This window comes from Phocoena phocoena, chromosome 5, assembly GCF_963924675.1.
Source record: "Phocoena phocoena chromosome 5, mPhoPho1.1, whole genome shotgun sequence".
Taxonomy (NCBI): domain Eukaryota; kingdom Metazoa; phylum Chordata; class Mammalia; order Artiodactyla; family Phocoenidae; genus Phocoena; species Phocoena phocoena.
The window spans coordinates 32723160-32740612 of NC_089223.1; the positions used below are offsets into that span (position 1 = coordinate 32723160).

General features: G+C 38.9%; 1 protein-coding gene across 1 annotated transcript in view; it reads right to left on the bottom strand.

Annotated features, from left to right (window-relative positions):
- The window catches only part of RNF175 (ring finger protein 175), a 77803-nt gene that overhangs the window by 23833 nt on the left and 36517 nt on the right, over positions 1-17453 (bottom strand). The window contains 2 exon segments of the mRNA XM_065877206.1: positions 2177-2284; positions 15097-15204. Coding sequence (XP_065733278.1) covers positions 2177-2284; positions 15097-15204 — 216 coding nt within the window.

Below are 17453 nucleotides of genomic sequence, written 5' to 3' on the forward strand. Positions count from 1 at the left end.
AAAATAGTTCCTTCCCATCTGAAGGGTTAGATTCTTTGAATGCCTCACTATAGGAGAATTCCTGGTTAAGGACCTTAAAATTATATGGATAATAATCTTGGGGCAACTCTATTCCCAAGTAACTTCATAAAAGTCCTTATGAATACTTTTACATTCATTAAAGTAATAGAGACAGTATGCTGAAAAAATAAATCCGTGTCTTTCTATAGCTTAAACTAATAATAATAGATCTGTACAGTTATTTTCTATCCCTTTCCTGCTAGAGAATGGTAGGAGTTCCTGCTCTGAAAGTTTCATGAAATACTTATAAAATCAGATTGCTATGTTGCCATAGGAAGAGCCCTTCCTCCCAGGGCTGGCTCTCAATCTGATTGTCTTCCTTATTTTATTTATTTATTATTATTATTTTTTAAAGTAGTTTTTAAGCTTTATTTTATTTTTGGCTGTGTTGGATCTTCATTGCTGCACGTGGGCTTTCTCTAGTTGCAGCGAGCTGGGGCTACTCTTCGTTGCGGTGCACGGGCTTCTCATTGCGGTGGTTTCTCTTGTTGCAGAACATAGGCTTTAGGTGTGCAGGCTTCAGTAGTTGTGGCATGTGGACTCAGTAGTTGTGGCTCGCGGGCTCTAGAGCACAGGCTCAGTAGTTGTGGTGCACGGGCTTAGTTGCTCCACGGCATGTGGGATCTTCCTGGAGCAGGGCTCGAACCCGTGTCACCTACATTGGCAGGTGGATTCTTAACCACTGCGCCACCAGGGAAGCCCTGTCTTCCTTATTTTATGAGTTAAGAGTTGCTGGCCTCTGCCTCTGAATTTCTGTTAAGATCCTAGAGATTTAGAGTAACTTTGATGTGACAGATCTTCCAGGAAATTTTTCATTTGACATGTTTTCCATGGCTGTGCAGTATGTCTTACATTCCCTTTCTAGGACATAGGTTGATTACACAGCCTCAGCTCTGCCCGTGAGACCCTCACCCGTAGCACATCTCAGCAACCATCTTCGCAATGGGAGCACGGTTCTGAGTCATAGATATTATTATCCCAATTTCCTTTATTTCTCCTTAGACTTTCTTGTTTTTTTATTTCTTCACCTCTCTTTCAGTGAAAGTTTCAGTACTCAGTTTCCTCTTTTCCTAACTGCTCCCAGCAAAAGGGATTTCATGGATACCAGAAACAAAATTCCAGAGCAGTGCTGTCCAGTGGAAATATAGATTGGACAAAATTAAAAGTTTTCTTGTAGCCACACTAAAAAGGTAAAAAGAAACACATGAAGTAATTTCACCAATACATCCAGAGTACTATCATCTCAGCATATAATCGATAGAAGAATTATTTTCTTATGCTGTCTTTGAAATCCAAAGTGTATTTTAGACTTACAGCACCTCTTATGTCATAATTTAAGTGCTCCGTAGTTACATAGGCTATTGGCTACTGTATTGGATAGTATACTTCTAGAGGTTTTAAGGAAGAAGATTTATAGAAGGAAATGACACTTCAGGATTTTGTGGAAGGGAAATTTGTAGTTCAGTAAGAACTACTTTACCGTAAATGTCAGCCTACGTTATTGTTTGTTTGTTTGTTTAAATTTATTTATTAATTTGGCTGCATTGGGTCTTTGTTGCTGCGCGCGGGCTTTTCTCTAGTTGCGGTGATCGGGGGCTACTCTTCATTGCAGTGCGTGGGCTTCTCATTGGGTGGCTTTTCTTGCTGCAGAGCAGGGGCTCTAGTCGTGCAGGCTTCAGTAGTTGTGGCTTATGGTCTCTAGAGCGCAGGCTCTGTAGTTGTGGCGCACAGGCTTAGTTGCTCCGCGGCATGTGGGATCTTTCCGGACCAGGGCTCGAACCCATGTCCCCTGCATTGGCAGGCAGATTCTTAACCACTGCGCCACCAGGGAAGCCCTGTCAGCCTGCTTTTAATGGTGATCTTTTAAACTTATAGACCACGTATAGATTCTCTTTAAAGCTTATAATTTTTGGAAAACTTTTAAATCTGTGGGTTTTCTCTTCCTTTTCTCCTGGTTTTCCCCAGTGATATCTACGATACCAATGATAGGCCTATAAACAACGTGTGCATGGAAAAGTGTAGGGCCAAACATGGCTTCCAGAGACAGAGAACTCGACCAGGTGAATGTTATAAGCAAGTGCTTGGAGATATGAATGTCTTAATTGGAGATACTTACTTGAAAAATAAATTGAATCCACACATTGTAAACATGATAGCCAAATAAACCACAGCACCAAATGCACAGCTGCCTTTTTGGATGAGAAGAAACCATTTGTAGACCAATCTGTGGAGTGAAAAATGGGGAGAATCACAAAACACGATGTACTATAGAATATTTTACCTTTTTAGAACATTGTTATAAGTCAATTTTTAGTTTCTAAAATTCTATTCATTATGCAATATACAGAACATGAGTATATTATATCAGCTAAACCCCGTAATTATCTCGAGTTTTAATACACTATCAACAAGCAGTATATAAACAGTACTATCATGCACATGTGTTTCTGTGTATATGCATATGTAAATTCATTGTGACTTATTTATGTTCCTCATGTAAAAATGGCCTTCAGGACTGGTTATTCTATATGGGACTCTGCCTACCTTCCTCTCCTCCTTTTCTCATTTGGCCCTAGGTTAGCTTAGAGTGGTTTTGGCAAGAGTACTTTGGAGGCAAGCAAAAGATGGGAAGAGAAGTCTAGAGGGGAGACCCCCAGGAGTTTCTCTTCCCTCCTGCTGCCCCAGCCCCAGGGCAGGCATCACCAGCCCTCACCCCATCGCCTCTCCACTCAAACAGCACCCCATGCCCCAGTCCTGGAGCAAGAGTGCTTCAGACTTGTTTTTTCTGCTATGTGGATGGGTCCTTTGTGTGTCCCACACTCACCATGATGACTTCTAAGGCCTTTCCCTCTTCCCACAGGGTCCAAATGGAGAAGGAAGAGTATAGAGAATGAGGGCAAGAGTGGAGATGATCTAGAAGGAGCCATGTACCCTTTTCATTTCCCTCATTCCAGGCAGTAAAAGCCCTTAGAAAAACTACAGAAAGGCCACACGGCTGCTTCGTGCCCGAGAGAATGTGGGAAGAGGATGGAGGCACAGCGTCATTCCTGGGACACCATGGTACAAGGACCCTGCCCACTGGAACAAGAAGAGAGGGTGGAAGGAGGAGGGCTGGGGGCCCCAGGCTTGGTGCCCAGAGAAGATAGGGGGTGCTGGCACATTGCACACAAGGGTGAACAATGGCAGGGGGCCCTGTTCGCCCTCAGCCCTTTCCCTCCTCATCCTCTTGAAGCCCCTCTCCTGCATTTCACCCCACACTTCATTCAGAGTCTCCCTCGAAAGACCTGGCCCCCCCTTTTACCTCTGACCCCTGGAGCCCTGTCCCCAACTCTCACCTTCCCCAACTTCCTCCCTGTTGGAGACATTGCACCAAATGCTTGTGTTCTATGGTATTACTGATGCAATGTTTCAGCGTTATTTATTTTTAAAAAATTTTTATTGAAGTATAGTTGACTTATGATATTTTATTAGTTTCAGGTGTACAACATAGTGAGTTGACATTTTTATGCATTACGAAATGATCACCACTATGAGTCTGGTTACCATCTATCACAATACAAAGTTATTACTATAGTATCAACTATACAGGCAGACCTCGCTTTATTGAACTTTGCAGATACTGCAGGGGCTTTTTGTTTGTTTGTTTTTACAAATTGAAGGCTTGTGTCAACCCTTTGTCAACCAAGTCTATATATGCCATTTTTTCCAACAGCATTTGCTCACTTTTTGTCTCTGTGTCCCATTTTGGTAGTTCTTGCAAGATTTCAAACTTTATTATTATTATATTTGTTATGATGACCTGTGATTAGTGATCTTTGATGTTACTATTGTCATTGTTTTGGGGTACCACAAACCACACCCATGTAAGATGGCAAACAATTGATAAATATTGTGTGTGTTCTGACTGCTCCATCCACTGGCCATTCGCCCATCTCTCTCCCTTTCCTCAGCCCTCTCTATTCCCTGAGACACAACAATATTGAAATCAGGCCAATTAATAACCCTACAGTGGTCCCAGTGTTCAAGTGAAAGGAAGAGTTGCGTGTCTTTAAATCAGAAGCTAGAAATGATTAAGCATAGTGAGGAAGGCATGTCAAAGCAGAAGTAGGCTGAGAGCTAGGCCTCTTGCACCAAGCAGCGAGCCAAGTTGTGGATGCAAAGGAAAAGTACTTGAAGGAATTTAAAAGTGCTGCTCCAATAAACACAGAAATGAAAGTGAAACAGCCTTATTGCTGATGTGGAGAAAGTTTTAGTGGTCTGGATAGAGGATCAAACCAGCCACTACATTCTCTTAAGCCAAAGCCTAATCCAGAGCAAGGCCCTAACTCCCTTCAATTCCCTGAAGGCTGAGAGAGGTGAAGAAGCTGCAGAAGAAAAGTTTGAAGCTAGCAGAGGTTGGTTCATAAGATTTAAAGAAAGACGCTAGCTCTGTAACACAAAAGTGCAAGGTGAAGCAGCAAGCGCTATTGCACCAGAAAGCTGCAGCAAGTTATCCGGAAGACCTAGCTAAGATAATTAATGACGGTGGCTGCACTAAACGACAGATTTTCAATGTAGACAAAACAGCTTTCTATTGGAAGATGGCTTCTAGGACTTTCACAGCTAGAGAAGAGAAGTCAATGCCTGGCTTCAAAGCTTCAAAGGACAGGCTGACGCTCTTGTTAGGGTTTAATGTAGCTGGTGACTTTAAGTCGAAGCCAATGCTCATCTACCATTCCGAAAATCCTAGGGCCCTGAAGAATTATGCTCAGTCTATTCTGCCTCTGCTCTATAAATGGAACAACAAAGCCTACATGGCAGCACATCTGATTACAACAAGGTTTACTGAATACTTAGTACTCCTCAGAAAAAAAGATTCAAAATATTACTGCTCATTGACAATGCACCTGGTCACTCAAGAGCTCTGACGGAGATGGACAATGAGATTAATGCTTTTATGCCTACTAATACAGTATCCATTCTGCAGCCCATAAATCAAGGACCAATTTCAATTCTTATTATTTAAGAAGTACATTTCACAAGGCTATAGCTGTCATAAATAGTGATTCCTCTGATGGATCTGGGCAAACTAAATAAAAAACTTTCTGGAGAGGATTCACCATTCTAAATGCTGTTAAGAATACTTGTGATTCATGGGAACAGGTAAAAAATATCAGCATTGACAGGAGTTTGGAAGAAGCTGATTCCAACCCTCATGGATGACTTTGAGAGTACAAGACTTCAGTGGAAGAAGGAACTGCAGAGGTGGTGGAGATAGCAAGAGAACTAGAATTCGATGTGGAACCTGAAGATGCGACCAAATTGCTGCAATCTCCTGATAAAATTTGAACAAATGAGGAATTGCTTCATGTGGATGAGCAAAGAAAGTGGTTTCTTGAGATGGAATCTTCTCCTGGTGAAGATGCTGTGGAGACCGTTCAAATGACAACAAAGGATTTGGGATATTACATAAACTCAGTTGATGAAGCAGCAGCAGGGTGTGAGAGGACTGACTCCAATTTTGAGAGAAGTTCTATGTGGGTAAAATGCTTTCAAACAGCACCACATGCTGCAGAGAAATCGTCCATGAAAGAGTCAATCGATGAGGCAGACTTCGCTGTCTTATTTTAAGAAATAGCCACAGCAGCCCCAGCCTTCAGTGGCCACCACCCTGATCAGTCAGCAGCCACCAACATGGAGGCAAGACCCTCCGCCAGCAACAAGAGTGCAACCTGCTGAAGGCTCAGATGATGGTTAGCACATTTTAGCAATGCATATTTAAAAATAAGGTATGTACATCGTTTTTTTGAATATATTTCTATCGCACACTTAATAGGCTACAGTATAGTGTAAGCATATATAGTGTAAACTTTTATGTGCACTGGGGAACCAGAAAACTTGTGTGACTCACTCTATTGTGAAATTCACTTTATTGCAGTGGTCTGGAACCCGACGCAAAAGGTATGCCTGTACATTGCATTCCTGTAACTTACTTACTTTATAACGTGAAATTTGTACTTCTTTTTAAAAAAATTATTTAATTTATTTTTAAGTTTGGCTGCCTCGGGACGTAGCTGTGGTACGTGGAATCTTCATTGAGGCATGCAGGATCTTTTGTTGAAGTGCGAGGCCTCTTCATCGTGGTACGTGGGCTTCTCTCTAGTGGCGAGCAGGTTTTCCTCTTCTCTAGTTGTGGCGCGCAGGCTCCAGGGTGTGTGGGATCTGTAGTTGTGGCATGCAGGCTTAGTTGCCTCGAGGTATGTGGGATCTTAGTTCCCCAACCAGGGATCAAACCTGCGTCCCCTGCATTGTAAGATGGATTCTTTACCACTGGACCACCAGGGAAGTCCCAAAGTTTGTACTTCTTAATTCCTTTCACTTATTTCACCCATTCCTCCACTCCCTTCCCCTGTGGCAACCACTAGTTTGTTCTCTGTATCTATGACTCTGTTTGGTTATGTTTTTTCATTTGTTTGTTTGTTTTTACATGCCACATATAAGTAATATATGATATTTGTCTTTGTCTGACTTTTAAACTTAGTATAACACCCTCTAGGTCCATCCATGTTGTCCAATCAAAATGCAAAATTCAATAATTTTAATGGTTGAGTAATATTCCATCATGGGTATATACCCTATCTTCTTTATCCATTCAGCTATTGATGGACACCTAGGCTGCTTCCATATATTGGCTATTGTAAATGCTGCCATGAACATGGGGGAGCACACATGTTTTTAAATTAGTGTTTTTGTTTTCTTTGGTTAAATACCCAAAAGAGGAATTGCTGGGTGGTAAGGTAATTGTATTTAAACATTTTTTAAAAGAACCTCCATACTGTTTTCCATAGTGGCTCCACCAGTTTACAGTCCCACCCACAGTGCACAAGGGTTCCCTTTTCTTCACATTCTTGCCAACACTTATTACTTCTTGTCTTTTTGATAATAGCCATTTGACAGGTGTGAGATAACATCTCATTATGGTTTTGATTTGCATTTCCTTGATGATTGGTGTTGAGCATCTTTTCATGTGCCTGTTGGCCATCTGTATGTCTTCTTTGGAAAAATGTCTATTCATGTCCTTAGCCCACTTTTAAAATGGATTGTTGGTTTTTGATAGAGTTGTATGAGTTCTTTATATATTTGGAGATTAACCCCTTATTGAACATATCATTTGCAAATATCTTCTCCCATCAGTAGGTTACCTTTTCATTTTTGTTAATAGTTTCCATTGTTGTGCAAAAGCTTTTTAGTTTGATGTGGTCCCATTTGTTTATTTTTGCTTTTGTTGTCCTTGCCTGAGGAGACAGATCAAAAAAATATTGCAAAAACTGATGTCAAAGAGCATACTGGCTATGTTTTCTTCTAGGATTTTTATGGTTTCAGGTCTTACATTTAAACCTTCAATCCATTTTGAGTTTATTTTTGTATATAGTGTAAGAAAATGGTCTAGTTTCATTCTTTTACATGTAGCTGTTCAGTTTTCCCAGTGCCATTTACTGAAGAGACTGTCTTTTTGCCATTGTATATTCTTGCCTCCTTTATTGTAGATTAATTGACCATATTAGCATGGGTTTATTTCTGGACTCTATTCTGTTCCACTGATCTAAGTGTCTGTTTCTGTGCCAGTACCATACTGTTTTGATTACTATAGCTTTGTAGTATGGTTTGAAATCAGGAGTGTGATACCTCCAGCTCAGTTCTTCTTTCTCAAGATTGTTTTGGCCATTTGGGGTCTTTTGTGATTCCATACAAATTCTAGGACTGTTTGTGAAAAATGCCATTGGTATTTTAATAGGGATTGCATTGAATCTGTAGATTGCCTTGGGTAGTATGGATATTTAAACAATATTAATTCTTCCAATCCATAAGCCCAGTATATCTCTCTATTTGTGTCATCTTCAATTTCTCTTATCAGTGTCTTACAATTTTCTGACTACAGGTCATTTACTTCCTTAGGTAGGTTATTCCTAGGTATTTTATTCTTTTTGATGCTATGATAAGTGGGATTGTTTCCTTAATTTCTATATCTGATAGTTCATTGTTAGTGTATAGAAATGCAACAGATTTCTTTGTATTAATTTTATATCATGCAACTTTACCAAATTCATTAATGAGCTCTAGTATTTTTCTGGTGACATCTTTAGGATTTTCTACATATAGTATCATGTCATCTGCAAACAGTGACAGTTTTACCTCTTCCTTTCAAATTTAGATTCCTTTTATTTCTTTTACTCCTCTGACTGCTGTGGCTAGGACTTCCAAAACTATCAATATGTTGAATAAAAGTGATGAGAGTGGGCATCCTTGTCTTGTTCCTGATCTTAGAGAAGTGTCCAGCTTCTCACTGTTGAGTATGATGCTAGTTGTGGGTTTGTCATAAATGGAATTTAGTATGTTGAGGTATGTTCCCTCTATACCCACTTTGTTGAGAGCTTTTATCATAAATCAATGTTGAATTTTTCAAATGCCTTTTCTGAACCCATTGAGATGATCATGTGATTTTTCTTTTTAAACATCTTTATTGGGGTATAATTGCTTTACAATGGTGTGTTAGTTTCTGCTTTATAACAAAGTGAATCAGCTATACATATACATATGTTCCCATATGTCTTCCCTCTTGCGTCTCCCTCCCTCCCACTCTCCCCATCCCACCCCTCCAGGCTGTCACAAAGCACCAAGCTAATATCCCTGTGCCTTGCAGCTGCTTCCCCCTAGCTATCTACCTTACTACGTTTGTTAGTGTGTATATGTCCATGACTCTCTCTCGCCCTGTCAAAACTCACCCTTCCCCCTCCCTGATCATGTGATTTTTATCCTTTGTTTTGTTAATGTGGTGTATCATGTTGATTGACCTGTGGATGCTGAACTATCCTTGCATCCCTGGAATAAATCACACTTGATCATGGTGTATGATCCTTTTAATGTATTGTTGAATTTGGTTTCCAAATATTTTTTGAAGATATTTGCATCTATGATCATCAAGGATATCGGCCTGTAATTTTCTTTTTTGGTAGTGTTTTTGTCTGGTTTTGGTATCAGGGTATTACTAGCCTTGTAGATTGAGTTTGAGAGTGTTCCTTCCTCTTTAATTTTTTGGAATAGTTTGAGAAGGATTAGTATTAACTCTTCTTTAAATGTTTGGTAGAACTCCCTGTGAAGCATCTGGTCCTGGACTTTTGTTTTTTGGAAGTTTTTGATTACTGATTCAATTTCATTACTAGTAATTGGTCTTTTCAGATTTTCTATTTCATCCTGATTCAGTCTTGGAAGATTGTATTTTTCTAGCAATTTATCCATTTTTTCTAGGTTGTGTAATTTGTTGGCAGATAATTGTTCATAGTAGTCTCTTATGATTGTTTGTATGTTTGTGGTATTGGTTGTAATTTCTCCTATTTCACTTCTGATTTTATTTACTTGGGCCCTCTCCTTTTTTCTCAATGAGACTGGCTAAGGTAGGTTCTCAATGAGACTGGCTAAGGTAGGTTCATCAGTTTTGTTTATCCTTTCAAAAAACAGCTCTTAGTTTCATTGATCTTTTTAATTTTTTTAAAGTCTCTATTTCATTTATTTCCACTTTGATCTTTATTATTTCCATTCTTCTACTAACTTTGGGCTTTGTATAGTCTTCTTTTTCTAGTTCCTTTTAGTTGTAAATTTAGGTTGTTTATTTGAGATTTTTCTTGTTTCTTGAGGTTGGCCTGTATTGCTATGAACTTCCCTCTTAAAACTGATTTGCTGCATCCCATAGATTTTGGATCTTTATGTTTCCATTTTCATTTGTCTTGAGGTGTTTTTTGATTTCCTTTTTACTTCTTTGTTCACCCATTGGTCGTTTAGTAGCAAGTTGTTTAGTATCCATGTGTTTATATTTTTTCCAGTTTTTTTCTTGTAATTGATTTCTACTTTTATACTGTTGTGATCAGGAAAAACACTTGATATGATTTTGATCTTCTTAAATTTATTGACACTTGTTTGACACATGGCCTAGCATGTTATCTACCCTGGAGAATGTTCCATGTGCACTTGAATAGAATGTGTATTCTGCAGTTTTTGGATGCAGTGTTCTATATATATCTATTAAGTTCATCTGATCTAATCATTTAAGGCCAATGTTTCCTTACTGATTTTCTATCTGGCTGATCTATCCATTGATATAAGTGGAACAGTAAAATCCCTTGCTCTTATTGTATTGCTGTCGATTTCTCCCTTTATGTCTGTTAATATTTGTTATATTGTATTTAGTCCTCCTAATGTTGGGTGCATAAATATTCACAGATATTATATCCTTTTCTTGGACTGACCCCTTTATAATTTTGTAATGCCTTTCTTTGTCTTTTGTTTTAGTCTTTGTTTTAAAGTCTATTTTGTCTGATATGAGTATTGCTACCCTAGCTTTCTTTTAGTTTCCATTTGCATGGAATATCTTTTCCCATCTTTTCAGTTTAAGTCAGTGTGTGTTTTTAGATCTGATGTGAAGCCAGCATATAAGTGGGTTTGGGTTTTTTTTTAAATCCATTCAGCCACCCTATGTCCTTTGATTGGAGCATTTAGTCCATTTACATTTAAAGTTCTTATGATAAGTATGTACTTATTGCCATTTTGTTAATTGTTTTTTGGTCATTTTTGTAGTTCTCTGTTCCTTTCTCCTTCTTTTAGTCTCTTCCCCTGTGGTTTGATGATTTTCTTTAGTGTTAGGTTAGAGTTCTTTTCACTTTGTTTTTTGGTATTTCTATTGTGGGTTTTTGGTTTGTGGTTCATGAGTTTCATATACATGTAACTATATATATATATATGTGTGTGTGTGTTTGTTTCAAGCTGATGGTCACTTATTTGAATACATTCTAGAAGTACTACATTTTTACTTCCCTCCAGCCCATGTTTTATGGTTTTGGCATCAAATTTTATATCTTTTCACTTTGTGTATCCCTTAACTACTTATTGTAGTTATAGTTTATTTTACAAATTTTGTCCTTTAACCTTCATACTACTGGTGGTTGATCCACTGCCTTCACTATCTATTTGCCTTTACCAGTGAATTTCTTTTCTTTCACATATTTTCTTATGTCTAGTTATGGCTATTTGTTTTCCACTTAAAGAAAACCCATCAACATTTCTTGTAAGGCTGGTTTAGTGGTGATGAACTCTTAGTTTTTGCCTACCTGGGAACCTCTTTATTTCTCCTTCAATTCTGAATGATAACCTTTCTGGGAAGAGTATTCTTGGTTGTAATTTTTTTCCTTTTAGCACTTTAAATATATCCTGCCCCTCTCTTTTGGCTTGTAAAGTGTCTGCTGAAAAATTGGGGGTTTCCTTGTATGTCACTTATTTTTTCTTGCTGCCTTTAAAATATTCTCTTTAACTTTTGCCATTTCAATTATGACATGTGTTGATGTGGATCACTTTGGGTTCATTATGTTTAGAATTCTCTGTGCTTCCTGGATCTGCATATCTGTTTCGATTAGGGAATTGTTCAGTCATTATTTCTTCAAAGAAATTTTCTGTCCCTTTCTCCCTCTCTTCTCCTTCTCGGACCCCTGTAATGTGAATGTTAGTATACTTGATGCTGTCCCAGAGGTCCCTTAATATATCCTCATTTTTTAAAATTCTTTTTTCTTTTTGTTGTTCTGATTGGGTGATTTCCACTATTCTATCTTCCAGGTCACTGATCCATTCTTCTGTATCATCTAATCTGCTGTTGATTCCCTCTAGTGTATTTTTCATTTCAGTTTTTGTATTCTTCAGCTCTGATTGGTTCTCTTCCTAACTATATGTTGAAGTTCTCACTGTGTTCCTCCATTCTTTTCCCAAGATCTGTGAGCATCTTTATGACAATTAACTGAATTCTTTATCAGGTAAATTACTTATCTCTGTTTCATTAGTTTTTTTTTTTTTTTTCTGGAATTTTATCTTGTTCTGTTCTTTCAAATTCCTTTGTCTCCTCATTTGTTTGGCCTTTTGTATTTGTTTCTACGAATTAGGTGTAATAGTTACTTCCCAGTCTTGAAGGAGGTGGCCTTGTGCAGCAACACCCCTGTGTGGACTGTGTGTGCTGGACAGCTTTGGCAGGCTGGCTAGGGCTGGAGTGGGCATGGGCTGGGGATTTCCTAGGGCATGCTGGGGCTGGGCTGCCTAGGCAGGATGGCTGGAGTGGGTGTGGGCTGGGGTCATTGCTATTTTAAAAGATACTGTGCTTCACTGAGTTCTGGTTAGAAGGGACCTTATGAAATATGATTTAAATGGGGGTTTGTGGGCTTGCCTGATAAATGATTTGTCATTTAAATTATTTCTATGATGAAATGCTTTCTCCACTTCAAGCAAGTGACATACAAGAGTTATCTAGACAGCACCTTCTCCTATAGGTGTAATCCTGCCTCATCAGAGGGGTCAACAATGGAGAGTTACTTGGAGCAGGAAACTCACGTGGGCTGCACAAGGTGTCTTAAATCACTATGAGGCTGTGTCATCTCCAAAGGGAGCCAGAAAGGGCTTTTGTGGTCTTTTTGCCACAGTGACTCCTTGGGCCATCAGTCCTTATGACCTGCCAGTGTTGAGCACTGTGGAGCATTGATCGGTGCATCGAGATAAAGGCAGAAGTTAATGTTGCCAAAAAGGGTGATGATGGGAAAAGTGGGAAAAGTGGTAGCTCTGAGAGGATACCCTCCAACCCTCACAACACTGGCAGCACCAGAGTGGGCTTCCCTGAACTCCACATGTACTTTCTGCCCATCTCAAGGTTGTACCAGCATTAGAGGTGTGTCTGATTAATAACTGTTTAAACTGTAGGCTTTCTCTGTGCAAAGCAGCTGGTTGATATAATTAAGCCACAGCATGTTCTTGGGGCAGAGGCTTTGCATTCCAGTAGTCCGTGGCTTGATTCTGGGCTCCCTGGCTTACTACCTGTGAGACCTTGGCCACCCTATTTAGCATTTCTGAACTGTGATTGCCTCATTTATGAAGTGAGGAGGGTAGCACCAGATCCTAAAGCAGTCCCGAAGATTATGTGAGAAAATTTAGTAACTCAATATGTCATATTGTTGTTATAGTTGTGTTATGTTTTCCAAATGTACCCCTCCCTCTCCCCACTCAAATCTTCCTGCTTATTGGCGGTATGAGTTTGTAAAGCCCAGAACTTCCTTGCTACTCAGATTACACTGGACACAGATATGCTAGATCAGAAATTGTGTTGGTGTCAGAGCAGCCTCCACAAAGGGAAGCTTGGCCTTAAGTTGGAGTTGATGTGATCGAGCCTAGCTCTTTGTGGCTGGCCCGTGGCCTGTTTTTGAGCCTGAATATTGCTTGACAGACAACTCAACTCTAGTAGAGAGGAAACCCACTTCCCTTTCTCAGTTCTCTTTTCCACAGAGGAGCCCTGGTATACTCTGGGAGTGGAACAGCCGGTTTTTAAATGGCGTTGGTACTGGAGACTCTTCTTGGGTTTGCCTTCTGCACCGTGCCAATTTGTTCCAACCAGCTTTCCTTGTTTGTCATGAAATCTTCCACTTCCAAATGGAACATAGCTAATATGGGACTTACCTATAATATGATGAATAAGCAACGATCCATAAAGATCCTTAGGGTGTACTACCTCTCATGAACTGGAGCTTCTTTATCCAGGAAGAAATGGGACCTTAATGAGCCTCTCCCATTGTTGTCTCTTAAGATGTTAGTGGAGCATCTTGGCTCTCAGACTGTGTCAGGGCTCGGAGCTGAGCAGCCTGAAGAAGCTGGGGTGGGAGCACGGTGAACATGAGCAGCAGACAGCATGGGCCCTGGCCATCTGAGATATAGGAGCTGTGAAGTGCCATGAGGCCACATTTGGGTACTTTTGGTATTGGAGTTCCTCTTCATGTGCACAGAAATACAGCATTTAGCTCAGGTAATTCATTATACAGTAGAAAAGTGAACCATTCTCATTGAAATAGACTATGGATTATGTTCAGGGGATGAAAACAAGTAAATTCCAATTCATCCAAAACTTAGACCGCTTTCACAAGTTTTAAACAACTTATATTTTGTAAGAAGGAGGAAGGATACCATATGTCCATTTACTGATGGATAAACCACGCCCTACAAAGGCTGTGTAAAACTCCAAACTGGCCAATTTAGAAGGTCTCTTAATACCACCCTAAAGCTCTTCCCCAAATGGGATTAAATTAAGATACTCATAAACCAGAATTCATTTATTTGAATTTCAGTCTTTATCTTTACATTTATTTATCTGGTTTCTCTCACTGAATATATTTTCCTTCTCCAAAGTAGAAGAAAAAATTGATATTTATCTCTCCCACTTTTCTAGAGAATTAAAAAAGAATACCTGAATGGCTAAAACATCATAAAAATATTTCATAGAAGCTTATGATTTATTCTCCTACACAGATCAAAATTTGACATTGCCTTATTATCATCGAACACTACACATTTTCTCTTCATCTCATCAGTTTTATCTGGATTGGATTCAGATCTTGTTCAGAACAAGAACACAGAGAGCAAGGACAAACTTGTGGGCACATTATGAGGTTATAAGCCCTTTGGAAAGATTTGTGAATGATCTGATGGAATTATATACATTTCAAGAGGTTGGCAATGGGAATTAAAGTGAGCACTGGAATATTAAACTTCACTTGTTATGAGAGTAATAGCTTGTCCATTACTCATGATTTATCAGACATAAAATACATACGTAGTTGTTAGAAGTACAAACTTCCAACTCTTGCTTTATGATAAAATGTATGTGATGTGACTTAGCATGGGATCCAATAAAATGCTGAGGAAAAAGCCAACATGCAAATAGTGCTCTAAAAAATTTAAACAATAGTTTCACTTCTCTTTCTCCAGGCCTTCACTAGCTGATGTCTAAAATAATAAATTTCACAGACATGTTGGAATCACCATTAAATAGGAATGTGAATGCACAGCAGTAGAGCAAATCTCCAGTTTTGCTACAAAGGGTCAAAGAGGTGTAATACCCTCCTCCCCATCATGAAAATGGATATTAAATATACTTTCTAATGGTTAAAATTAAGGGTGTGGTGGGGAAAGAACGAATGGAATACATACTGTGGTGTTCTCCCTGAGAGGGGTTTTCGGGTAGTGCTGAAGAGGATGTAGCTGGTAATAACTGAGAACATTCCCCACATAGACAGAAATCACCACCAGTAAAGTTTTTATTTTAACATCTTTATTGGAGTATAATTGCTTTACAACGGTGTGTTAGTTTCTGCTTTATAACAAAGTGAATCAGTTATACATATACATATGTTCCCATATCTCTTCCCTCTTGCATCTCCCTCCCTCCCACCCTCCCTAACCCACCCCTCTGGGTGGTCACAAACCACCTAGCTGATCTCCCTGTGCTATGCGACTACTTCCCACTAGCTATCTATTTTACGTTTGGTAGTGTATATATGTCCATGCCACTCTCTCACTTTGTCACAGCTTACCCTTCCCCCTCCCCATATCCTCAAGTCCATTCTCTAGTAGGTCTGAGACTTTATTCCCGCCTTACCCCTAGGTTCTTCATGACCTTTTTTTTTCTTGGATTCCATATATATGTGTTAGCATATGGTATTTGTTTTTCACTTTCTGACTTCACTCTGTATGACAGACTCTAGGTCCATCCACCTCACTACAAATAACTCAATTGCGTTTCTTTTAATGGCTGAGTAATATTCCATTGTATATATGTACCACATCTTCTTTATCCATTCATCTGTTGATGGACACTTAGGTCGCTCCCATGTCATGGCTATTTCAAATAGAGCTGCAATGAACATTTTGGGACATGACTCTTTTTGAATTATGGTTTCCTCAGGGGATATGCCCAGTAGTGAGATTGCTTGGTCGTATGGTAGTTCTATTTGTAGTATTTTAAGGAACCTCCATACTGTTCTCCATAGTGGCTGTACCAATTCACATTCCAACCAACAGTGCAAGAGTGTTCCCTTTTCTCAACACCCTCTCCAGCATTTATTGTTTCTAGATTTTTTGATGATGGCCCTTCTGACTGGTGTGAGATGAGATCTCATTGTAGTTTTGATTTGCATTTCTCTAATGATTAATGATGTTGAACATTCTTTAATGTGTTTGTTGGCAATATGTATATCTTCTTTGGAGAAATGTCTATTTAGGTCTTCTGCCCATTTTTGGATTGGGTGGTTTGTTTTTTTGTTATTGAGCTGCTTGTATATTTTGGAGATGAATCCTTTGTCAGTTGCTTCATTTGCAAATATTTTCTCCCATTCTGAGGGCTGTCTTTTGGTCTTGTTTATGGTTTCCTTTGCTGTGCAAAAGCTTTGAAGTTTCATTAGGTACCATTTGTTTATTTTTGCTTTTATTTCCATTTCTCTAGGAGGTGGGTCAAAAAGGATATTGCTGTGATTTATGTCATATAGTGTTCTACCTATGTTTTCCTCTAAGAGTTTGATAGGGTCTGGTCTTACACTTAGGTCTCTAATCCATTTTGAGTTTATTTTTGTGTATGGTGTTAAGGAGTGTTCTAATTTCATATTTTTACATGTACCTGTCCAGCTTTCCCAGCACCACTTATTGAAGAGGATGTCTTTTCTCCACTGTATATTCTTGCCTCCTTTATCAAAGATAAGGTGACCATATGTGCGTGGGCTTATCTCTGGGCTTTCTATACTGTTCAATTGATCTATATATCTGTTTTTATGCCAGTACCCTACTGTCTTGATTATTGTAGTTTTGTAGTATAGTCTGAAGTGCAGGAGCCTGATTCCTCCAGCTCCGTTTTTCTTTCTCAAGATTGCTTTGGCTATTCGGGGTCTTTTGTGTTTCCATACAAATGGTGAAATTTTTTATTCTAGTTCTATGAAAAATGCCAGTGGGAGTTTGATAGGGATTGCACTGAATCTGCAGACTGCTTTGGATAGTAGAGTCATTTTCACAATGTTGATTCTTCCAATCCATGAACATGGTATATCTCTCCATCTATTTGTATCATCTATAATTTCTTTCATCTGTGTCATAATTTTCTGCATACAGGTCTTTGTCTCCTTAGGTAGGTTTATTCCTATATATTTTATTCTTTTTGTTGCAGTGGTAAATGAGAGTGTTTTCTTAATTTCACTTTCAGATTTTTCATCATTAGCGTATAGGAATACAAGAGATTTCTGTGCATTAATTTTGTATCCTGCTACTTTACCAAATTCATTGATTAGATCTAGTAGTTTTCTGGTAGCATCTTTAGGATTCTCTATGTATAATATCATGTCATCTGCAAACAGTGACAGCTTTACTTCTTATTTTCCAATTTAGATTCCTTTTTCTTCTCTGATTGCTGTGGCTAAAACTTCCAAAACTACATTGAATAAGCGTGGTTAAAGTGGGCAACCTTGTCTTCTTCCTGATCTTAGTGGGAATGGTTTCAGTTTTTCACCATTGAGAATGATATT